At 47.7% G+C, this 11,302-nt stretch overlaps 1 protein-coding gene across 1 annotated transcript in view; it reads left to right on the top strand.

The window, feature by feature from the left end:
* The first annotated feature begins 966 nt into the window (after positions 1–966).
* Positions 967–11,302, top strand: part of LOC111179245 (calsyntenin-2) — a 51,630-nt gene continuing 41,294 nt past the window's right edge. Inside the window, exons 1-2 of the mRNA XM_089909928.1 lie at positions 967–1,045; positions 10,269–10,390. Coding sequence (XP_089766054.1) covers positions 967–1,045; positions 10,269–10,390 — 201 coding nt within the window. The remainder of the gene's footprint in view (positions 1,046–10,268; positions 10,391–11,302) is intronic.

Here is an 11,302-nt window from a genome sequence, read left to right as displayed (position 1 = left end):
GAATAGCCTGGGTGGCATGGTGGGGAGAGAGGCAGCACAGGAGGGCTGGGCACGTCCTGGACCACATGCGGGGAGGGCAGAGAGCTCATGCCAGGAACAATGGAAGTGGTTGACGGTAATGAGGGGCAGGCAAACACCAACCATAACCCCTACTTTTCTGAAGCACTCACTATGTCAGGTGCTGTTCTAAGTGTTTTATAGGCACTAAGTCATATAAATGCAGTACTCATGAGGTGGTTACTATTGTCATCATTTCCATTTTATAGATGAGGAAACTGAGGCATAGAGAGGGGGTGTGGCTTGCTTGTCCTGTCACATTTTGCTCTCCCATAGCCCGAAAGTAGTCAAATGAGAATTTGAACCCACGAGGCCTGATTCCAGAGCGTCAGCATTGAACATGCTACAGCCCCTCTCTAGGGTCGGGCTGAGGGGTGAGCACCTTGTGGGGAATGGGCACCTCCACAGGTTTGAGGCAGCACAGAGCCCAGTCTGAGGAGACAGGAAGGCTCCTGGGGGCAAGGAGTTCGGGGGAGAAGGGCAGAGACTGATGGTCCCATGACACCTGCACTGCCAGGTTCTCTGCCCACCCTGTCACGAGCTGTCTCCTCACCCTCTGTGCTCCAGCCACAGGGCCACCGCCTGCACTATTCCCTCTGCCTTGAACATTCTTACCCCATTGGTCCCCTCACCTGCCTCCTTTCCTTCACCATCACTTCCGGTCTCCATAACTAGGTAAACCTCCCAATTATGGGCTCATATGGCACCTGGTACCTTCCCTTCATAGTATTTCTTTCAGATATAATGTTACATTTATTTATGCGAGCGTTTTATTTTCTGCCTATTCCCTTAGGGAAGGAACTGCATCTATTTTTCCTCACTTTTTATACTCAACACCTAGAATAATTCCTGACCCATAACTGCTATCAATAAATATCCATTGAATACATAATCAAATCTTCCTGCAACATGGGTGTTCTATCCATTGCACAAATAAAGAAACTGGCACTCAGCAAGTGTAAGAAACTTGCCCCAGGTCCAAGTCCAGGTAAGAGGGCAGAGGGGAAATTTCCACCGAGCTGGCTCACTCCAAAACCACTGCCTCTCAGTGGGACTGCAAGGATGTGCTGATGCTCCCAGGATGGGCATCAAAGCCAGAGGCTGCGGGGAGGACTGAGCAATAGGCATGGACCCTTCCCTGGCCAGAGTCATACTGGGACTCACCCATATCTGACAACTTTTACCCTCCTTCCTTTACCCCATGAGGCTCCCACCTTCCAGAGCTCTCCATGTCTGCTGAGCTTTTGCAATCCTTCCTCTTGTGCTGCCAACCTGATGAGGTTGCCAGGATTCCAAGTGTTTGTTTGTTTGTTTTTGGCGATACGCGGGCCTCTCACCATTGTGGCCTTTCCCGTTGCGGAGCACAGGCTCCGGACGCGCAGGCTCAGCGGCCATGGCTCACAGGCCCAGCCGCTCTGCGGCATGCGGGATCCTCCCGGACCGAGGCACGAACCTGTGTCCCCTGCATCGGCAGGCGGACTCTCAACCACTGCACCACCAGGGAGGCCCGATTCCAAGTGTTTGACACACATATGGGCTCATCCCGATGACCATGCTCCAGCTTCCTGAGCTGGACTCTTGTCACCCTTTTCTTTCTTTTTTTTTTTTTTAAAAAAACCAGACATTTATTTTTCACAGTTCTAGAGGCTGGAATCCAAGATTAGGGTTGTCACCCTTTTCTAGAGGAACCAATTCCACTGTTGCTGGCTTTTACTGTTATCATTCATTCGTTCAGTAATTGTCAAGTGGCCATCATTTCCCTTAAACCATACCTCGAGAAGCTCACAGTCTTTTGCGGGAGGGGGTTGCACCCACAGGATGAGATTGTAAACACCTCAACCCCATCCTAAAGGGGCTCCATTTCAACCCCCTTTCTCGAGCCGAGCGATCTGCTTGGTCTTTGTGCACCTGATTACAATCAGGGAAACAGCACCAGAGGAGAAATAGTCTCTTTCCTAACTGTCTAATTGAAGACATGTGCTTCCCGGCCTGTTAAAATATTGAACTCACTCTGTACATGGTTGCTTACAAAGTGCAACAGGCAGGCCGTGCCTCCGAGGCTCAGATCGGAGGCCCAGGGCCCTGACAGATGTCAGCTGTTCAGGAAATTCAGGAGGAAAATGTCTGCATATGAATTCCATGGCGTGTCCCGGAAACCAAAACCAGGGAGGAGTGAAAAAGCTGGGCAGGCTTGAGAGGCTTTTTGTTTTGGGGGGCAAGGGAGTCCTAATGCTTATTGGGGAAGCTGGGAGAAATGAGTGATCAGAGGCAGGAAAGCTTTAGGGTCGGCGGGGAGGGATGCGGGCAGTGGCGGGGTGGGAGACGGTGGCATATGGTGGACAGTGGGAAACACTGGCGGAAATCTTCCTGTTTTGTTCACTGTAGCATTCCCAGTGCCCAGAAGTGCCTGGAACATAGTGGGCGCTCAATCAACCTGTGTTGAATGAACTGAATGAATCTCACACCATGTGTCTTCTGATATTTTTTGTTGCAGGTGATGTTCATAGGTGCCCAACAGGAAAATAAAATAAATGAGGTCAGAAAATTCGGCAAACTGACTATTCTATCTGCCACATTAGCATATTAAGTTCTCTGAGGCAGAGGTTCTCAAACTTAGCCCATCTGAATCACCTGGAGGGCCTGCTGAAACACAAGCTGCCAGGCCCCACCTCCAGAGTTTCTGTTCAGTGGGTCTGGGGTGGGGCCTGAGAATTTGCATGTCTAGCAAGTTCCTCAACGTCTTAGCTCAGGCTGCTATAACAAAATACCACAGACCAGCAGTTTAGACAACAGGCATTTATTTTCTCACAGTTCTGGAGTCTGGGAAGCCCCAGATCAAGGTTCCTGCAGATACGATTGCTGGTGAAGGCCCACTCCCTGGGCTGCAGATGGCTGCCTTCTCCCTGTCTCTCATGACAGAAAGAAAAGGAGGGGACTCTGGTCTTTCTTCCTCTTCTAATAAGGGCACTAATCCCACCATGGGGGCCCCACCTGCATGACCTCATCGAAACCTAATTATCTCCCATAGACCTCACCTACAAACATCATCACATTGGGGGTTAGGCCTTCAACATATGCATTTTGAGGGGACACAAACATTCAGTTCATAGCACTAGGTGATGCTGATGCTGCTGGTCCAGGAACCACACTCTGAGAACCACAGTTCTGAGTCACCTTGCAAAAAGAAATCTGTTTTACTGTGTTCAGTAAAACTTTTCCAAAATATTCTTGTCTCTGGAAGCCATTGTTCATGGTACATCTTGCAGGACAGTGTTTTACAAAACCCAGTTGGGAAAGAAGCCTGAAAGGGTCTGCAGAGAACATTTTCCTGAGTGATGGCTAGTGAGGGGCCACATATCCATTGGCTGGTCCTGTCCCGCCTACACCTCCTGCAGGACACAGAGCCCTTGGAATGCACAGTCCCTACTTCACTGAGAGCAGGATTTGTGCTCTAACCTCTGGCTCGCACATCAACTCAGGCAACCCTACCTCTGTGGGGCTTTGCAGAATTTGCCAATTAGCCCAAGCCTGGGCAAGAGAAGCTTTGGCCTGGATGAGAGACCAGTTGAAGTGCACTTTTTCACTAAGTGGAAATGAGGCCCATTAGTAAGGCCTGAAAGTTAAGGGATCTTCCCAGGGTGTCATGCTGGGGGGTGGTGGGAAGGAAGAAACCAGCTGGTCCAGTGAGTTGGTTATGTAGGCAAAAATCATAGAATGGTGCCAGAGTACCAGGTAAATCATTGTTGCCTAATAACAGTGTGTCTTCTCTCCCCATGGATGAGTGTAGATCCGGGGTGCTAGAAATTCTTGATTTACACTCTCCAAGCACAAATTACGAGAACAGTTTTTCAGGATGGTTTTGAAGATTTGTCCGAATGTTCCTCAACCAAATTGCAAATGGGGGTGGTCTGTTTGACTCAGATTACCTTTCATGTTTCCTGCTCCCCTGTGCTCCACTGCCCTGAGTCAGCTGTTGCTTTTTTTAAATTTTTTTTAATTTTAACATCTTTATTGGTGTATAATTACTTTACAATGGTGTGTTAGCTTCTGCTTTATAACAACGTGAATCATCTATACGTATACATATATCCCCATATCTCTTCCCTCTTGCGTCTCCCGCCCTCCCACTCTCCCTATCCCACCCCTCTAGGTGGTCACAAAGCACCTAGCTGATCTCCCTGTGCTATGTGGCTGCTTCCCACTAGCTATCTATTTTACGTTTGGTAGTGTATATATGTCCATGCCACTCTCTCACTTTGTCCCAGCTTACCCTTCCCCTCCCCGTATCCTCAAGCTCATTCTCTAGTATGTCTGCATCTTTATTCCCATCTTGCCCCTAGGTTCTTCATGACCTTTTTTTTTCTTAAATTCCATATATATGTGTTAGCATATGGTATTTGTCTTTCTCTTTCTGACTTACTTCACTCTGTATAACAGACTCTAGGTCCATCCACCTCACTACAAATAACTCAATTTCGTTTCTTTTTATGGCTGAGTAATATTTCATTGTATATATGTGCCACATCTTCTTTATTCATTCATCTGTCGATTGCCTTTTGACAGGAGGCCCAGCGGGTGCTTTCTGAGCTGTCATAAACACTTACTGCTGAAAACCCACTGAACTTCTCCCTGCCAGTTCAGAAGTGCAGGCAACCTCCTGGGGAAATCTTAAATAGATTTGCAAATAAGAGTGGCATCTTTGCTCTGGCATGTGGTTGATCTTGGCACTAACCAAGACTTCATCTTTCGAATGTTCCAAAACAGTGGCCTGAGGGCAGATGGCCTTGCAAGTCCTCAGTGAGAACCCAGTTTGCATGCCTTCTGTCCTCCTGGTTCAATAGCTCTCCATTTCAGGAGCTCTCCAGGTCACTTTTGACCTACCCTGCAGGAGCTTATGTAGCTTATGTGTCCATTGTCATCTGAATCTAACATTTGATAAGGCTGTTGCAATAAAGAAAAGCTTTCTAGAACACAAGGCACTAAAATAAAATAACACACTCCTTAGCGTGGTGTACAAGTTTCTCAGGATCCCAGCCCCACTGCTCTCCACTAGCCTCACACATCTGACAGGATGATGGTTGGAATGTATCCTTCTGTCATGCATAGAATTCATCTCTCTTTATTGCTTTATCAAATTTTTCATTTTGCTCTAATCTCATCTCTCTTCCAATTCACTAACTCTTTTGTCAGCTTTCTCGATTTTTTGTTTGTTTGTTTCAACAACTATATCTTTTATTTCTGACATTTCTCTTTGGCTCTTTTTCAAACCTGCCTTCCCCTAACCCCTTTCCAATTGCTCCATTTTCTCTGGTTCCTGGAACGTGAGTTTTGATGCTTTTTCTCACACACGCAAAGGATTGTTCCCTCTTTGTTTTATCAGTGTTTACTCTGAGCTCATCTCCGGCAGGAATTGTCCTGCTCATGCCCTAGGTTGTGGGCACACGTCTGTCCAGAGGTTTTGAGTATGTCTTTGACAAAGGCCTAAAGACTTCAAGGATACATTTTTTAAAAAAATATCTACTTATTTATTTATTTTTATTTTTGGCTGCGTCGGGTCTTAGTTGCGGCATGCAGGATCTTTCGTTGCGGCTCGAGGGCTCTTTGTTGTGGCACATGGGCTTCTCTATAGTTGTGGCGCGCAGGCTCCAGAGCACGTGGTCTCAATAGGTACGGTGCGCAGGCTTAGTTGCCCCACGGCATGTGGGATCCTAATTCCCTGACCAGGGATCCAACCTGCGTCCCTTGCATTGGAAGGCGGATTCTTAACCAATGGACACCAGGGAACTCCCAAGGATGCATTTTTATAGTGTCTGAGTTCTGGATTTCCACACCATGTGGGCTGTTTACACTTGGGGCCAATGCGCATGCTTAGAGCAGGCTTGGGTGTGTAACATCTCAGAGGAGACACGTGTCAGAGAGGTTGGCTGGCTTCCTCCCAGCATCCTTAGGTTGATGTCAGTGGTTGTCCCAAGACCCAGGCTTCAGACAGTCCCAGGCTTTATGCAGACATGCCAACTCGAGTTTTCTTTGCACAGGGGACCTGAGACATTCCTCACTTTCGTGGGCTTCGAAACCATGGCTGATAGCCTGAGCCTTTCTAACTCTCTTATTTTTGTTTTATTTTGTTATTGTTGTTGTTATAGTTTGTGCAGCATGTCAATGTATTTGGTAAAGGAAAAGAGTTTCCAGGTTTGTTCAGGTTGAAAATATGCTCTAAGCATTGGGGGTGCTTTATTTTAGCTCATTTCGCACAGTAACCCTACGATGTAGGTACTATTATTATCCTCACTGTACAGATGGAATTGAGGATTAGGAAATTTTACATATTTTCCCAAAGTCCAGAACATAATTCCCCAGAAATTCCTAAAGCAGATGTGACACCCAACCCGTGACCCCCAGGCTTGACCTGCGTGGACGCCCCACCCCCTCCTTGGCTGCCCTGCTCACCGCACTCTGTGGCTGCCTTCAGCCCCAGGGCAGCCCCTCATTCTGTCTGCCCCCCACTCATACCAAAGCTTTCCCACCCTTCCCCTGCTACATTTGGCCCGCTCCCCCTGCTGAAATGCTTTCCATCTTGCAACAGCCTGTCCCATACACACTTTCTCAGCCTTTCCCCTCTCTAGTACGTATTATAAGTTCTGAGTAGGAGCGAGGGTGAAGAGGTGAGAGTGGACAAGAGAAGCATCATCAGAACTTGGCAGTAACTTAGCTGGAGGGAGGGGCAGAGGGAGGAAGTCGAAAGCAATGCCCAGTGTCCCAGCTTGGATGATAGATTGGATGAAGGAGAATTTGCTGAGGCAGGGAACACAGAACAGGGAGCAGGCAGGGCTGGAGCACGGGGCTGTAGAGCTCAATATTGGACATGGTGAGTTTGAAGTGCCTGTGGAACATCTAGTGGACCATTCAGGGGCAATTTGACATGTGAGTCCATCGCTCAGAAGATAAGTATCTGCTCAAGATCCTGATTTGGCAGTCTGTATGCAAAGCTGAGCCAGTGGCTGTGTATGGAATGGAAAGAAGAGAGGCCAAGCGGGGAAGCCCACCATGGGGCTGTGGTTCACTTAACATCCAATAGCAACGCCTTGAGGTTAGAAACCATGTCATTTCTTTCCCTGTATTTTCTAATAATTTTCTGCCCAAGACAGAACTGGTCCTCCTGCTTTACAGGGTTGCAGTGAGGATTAAATAGTACAAGGGAGAGGAAAAGCTGCTTTGACATTGAGAAGCTTGTTCCAAGATGGATTGCTGCTATGACGACCATCCTCCTGCAGCCCCCAAATGCCCATAAGTCCTGTTGCCTACAGAAGAAAAGCTGTTCGAGTCCTTGGGCCTCAGTTCCAAGCTATCCTTGCAGCCTCATCTGCCTCTCCTCACCTTGCCCAAACCAACGTGACCCCTCCAAGCTCTGTGTCTGTGCTCCTTCCCTCCTCCCAGTGCAATCAGACGCCCGCCCCCTCCACGGCATCACCCTGGTGCCTTGCACAGACCTGTGGCCGTGAGTCACAACTATTACAAGCTTTTCTGTCAATTCTGTGTCTGAACTGGAAGCTCCATGAGGGCAGGTGCCTTCTTTTCTTCAAAAAGCAGGATATGCAGTTAGTAAATGTCTATAGGAGTGAGTGAATGAGTGCATCTCCATTTGCCCCAAACCTACTAGCTTCTTTGCCAATTGAAAGGACAGATGAATGAGGGAATAAAAGGTTTCTGCTCCATTTTCCTGGAATTTTTCCTTGCCAGTCTATTCCTAATGAAATCTTAACAGTTTTAGCCACCCTAAATGCCACCTTCTCCCAACCAGAAGTCTGGATCTCACAGTGCTTTGCACCTTGTCTGTAAGACTTATCTCAGTTCTGATTGCATCTGAGTCTTCTGTGTATTTGATACCTAACCACCACCACCACGCCCTGCCCCAGATTGAAAATCTTGCAGGCAAAGCATGTATCTGATAAGTGCTGCATCCCAAGCAGCCCTTAGTACATTCCCTCGCACGTTGGTTCATAGGTAAACGTATCTCACATTGAATAACTGCATTCAAAAATACCTGACTCCCTAGGAAAATCAACTCAGAACTTCCAGTGTGGCCCATTCAAGGACATTTGGACCAACTTGTGGGCAGCCTGATCTCCTCCCCTCTCATGGGAGGCTTCCCCAGTCTCCAAGTCAACCCTGCAGTACCAGCCTGCTCCCAACTCAGACCTCCTTGGCATTGTCCCTGCCACCCACCCTTTTGGGCGGATATCCAGCGTTTGCCCCTGGGCCTCGGTCTCTGATTCACTCCCCAGCTAAAGAGCAGCTGCCACCAGACACCGCGGGAAAACACCTGCAGGTTTCCAGAGGGCAAAGTGTCTTTGGTCCAGCTGAGGGCTTGGGCATTGTCTCTGCGGATGGCATTGGACATGCCTGGTGCCAGCTGGGTTCCCTAGGGATTCATGCACACTCAGCAATGAAAGTTCCTCTCTCCCCCCAGGAAAGGTCACTTTGCCTAATTTCCTCCTTTCACGGTGGAGCCATTGCCTTGACACAGTTATTTTTGCTGCCTCCTGGCTTGATCATTTTTCAGTTACCGTTTATCCCTGCAGAGGGTTAATGAGGGTCTCTTTCTCATCATAGATCCACATATATGAAACCCTAATTAGGCGTTTCCTTTAGCTGCCTTCATAGATTACTTGGTGCAGGAAGTCTGCAGGAGTAAGCCCAGTCTGACTGATAGCCTCTGTTTGGATGCCGAGTTAGGAGCTCACTGGGGAAGCTCCCAACCTTTACTACCTCTAGGTCAGCTCAGGCTGCTCCCCACTCCCAGAAGGCCCTACCTTCTGACCTCGGAAAATATAAATCTTGCCATCTTTTGTGACCCGTGTTAAAATAAGATAAAAACGTACCCCCTTCCAAATTGCCATATTAAAATAAGATAGAACGTATCCCCCTTCCAAATTGCCAGGATTTTCTATTTTTTTAAATACTCAATGTGGTAAAGGTACAGTGCACGAGCAGTCTCACACTGTGTGGCAGGAGTATAAATAAGCACAAATTATTGCAGGAAAAAATTGGATGATGTATTGTCAAGAGCCTTCAAAAATACCTCCAACGTTTGATCCAGTAATTCCATTCCAGGAATCTCTTCCAAGGATATAATCAGAAATGCAGAGAAATATTTGTGCAAAAAGAAATGCATTGTGGTATCATTTGTAATTGCTGGTACACAATGAATACCTGAGAATAAGGGAATAATGAAGTATAAAATATAGTATAGTATCATGTAGTGTATCCATATTATACAGCCATGTAAAATGAAGACAGTAAAGGCATTTTAATACTGATGTTAAGTGAGATAAGCAAACTTTCAAGTTGTATGTACAGTGTGTTCCAAATAGACCTTTCCCAACTCTTGTTTCATGGGATGCTTATAGGAATGCTATAAATGGAAAAGTTTCGTTTTCCCAAAAGGTTGAAAAATTGTTACAGGTGTATACTTTGAGGCTGCTGGGAACCTTGGATAGGCTAATGACATGGGAAATGAAAAAACAAAAACAAAAACCAAGGCTTCACTGTTTTTTAAGGTGGGACATCACTGTTTTTAGGTGGGACATCACAAGGGCTGCTGTTCATGGAGCACATTTCAGAAAAGCTGGGGGATGTGGGGATGCCTAGGAGAAGATTGTAACATTGACAGGGATTGCTACTCCTGTGAAGCTACGGACTTATTTTGCTTCCTCCTTGGAATTTTTTTGTATTGTCCTACAAAAATGCTGTAAGTGTTGTGAAAGAAAGCAGGCCAGAGAACCAGCCTCCATCCAGCTACGGCAGATGCAGAGTGATGTAGAGTCAGCCAGTGCATGGATTCAACATGGCAGCCAGGCCCGAGAGGGAGGCCACTGGAAGAGTGGTGATGGTGGCCTGGGCAGGGGAGCCCCCCAGTGCTGCCTGATTGTGTTCTGCCTGTATTTCAAAGGGCATGAGGTGTGGACAGGGTCACGGCACTGCCATCTGTCCGCTCTCCACCCTGGGACTGGTCAGAGGTTTCCTGATGCCTCAGAGACCATCCCCAGGATGTTCTGACTGGCCATCCGTGATTGCAAACCCCAAGTCCAGCGTGCATTGGGTCTCCTTGGATTAGATGCTTCCTCATTCAGAACTCTCCTTAGTTCCCCACTCTTTCATCACCCCTAGACTGTGTCTTCAGATCTTCTTTTGTGCCACACCTACACCGCTAGGTCAGCCTCACCTGGGTCAGAGACCCACCCCAAGATCCCTGTACCCAGCCCAGTGTCTGGTCTCAGGCATCAAGCAGGAGGTGGGTGTAAATAGAGTTAGGACCTCTAGTGAGATGTATCAGGTACTGAGCTGTACACTCAGTGAAGTGTAACAGGATTTTGGAGACATCTGCCTGGACCCCTCCTGCTTACCTTCCAAGGGCCCCTAAAATATTCATCAGGCTTTATCAGGTTAATGGATTTCAAAAGAAGCAATTTTCTGAGACATGAGACAGAACCGTATAAAAAGAACATTAAGGGGAAAAAAATCTTATTCCAGAATGAAAGGGAAAAGATCATTTAGCATCCCTTTCGTGTTATCTATTCATGAGAAACAGCACATTTAACCCAGAGCGGGGTGTAGGGAGGACTTTGATGTCCTCACTTGGGGTCACCTTCATGCAGAACTCATCTGTCTGCGTTGCCACAGATGGCAGGGGCAATGGAGACAAGAGGACACAGATGAGAGACACTTCCGAGGTGGACTCCACAGGGTACAGAGGGATTTGAGGGAGAGGGAGTGGGGAGGAGAGAGAGCCTAATGCGACTTCCAAGACACTTGCTTAGGGGGCCGGAGGGAGGGGGCCGGAGGGAGGGGGCTCCCATCCCCAGCCTTGTCACCTTTTATGCTTCCTATCGCTTTTCCCAAGACGTGCCATACTGGTTTCTATTTTGCATGATGCTGTGGGAGTTGAGCATCTTGAGGTCAGGAATTGTGACTTTATCCTGGCCCCCAATGTCTCTACCCACCCATTAAGGTTAGATTTTCATTCCCAGGCCTAAGACCAGAAATCACAGGTGCAAAAGTTGTGAGGGGACATGAGTGCAAAAGTGCTGTGCACTGAGTCCAGCCAGGAGGACCCACTTGTTGTTCTTCTCTAGCTCCCCAGGCACTCTAAGGAAGGATAAAACTGAGTCCCCTTGGGCAGACTGTCTGTCTCAGAATTTATTTTGCTTGGGTTGAAGGGAGGGTGAGACTACAACAGCTCCTCAGA

Source organism: Delphinapterus leucas, chromosome 4, assembly GCF_059928025.1.
Source record: "Delphinapterus leucas isolate spDelLeu-1000000601 "Yukka" chromosome 4, BTC_Dleu_Yukka2, whole genome shotgun sequence".
NCBI lineage: Eukaryota > Metazoa > Chordata > Mammalia > Artiodactyla > Monodontidae > Delphinapterus > Delphinapterus leucas.
This window is presented reverse-complemented; position numbering and strand designations above follow the sequence as displayed.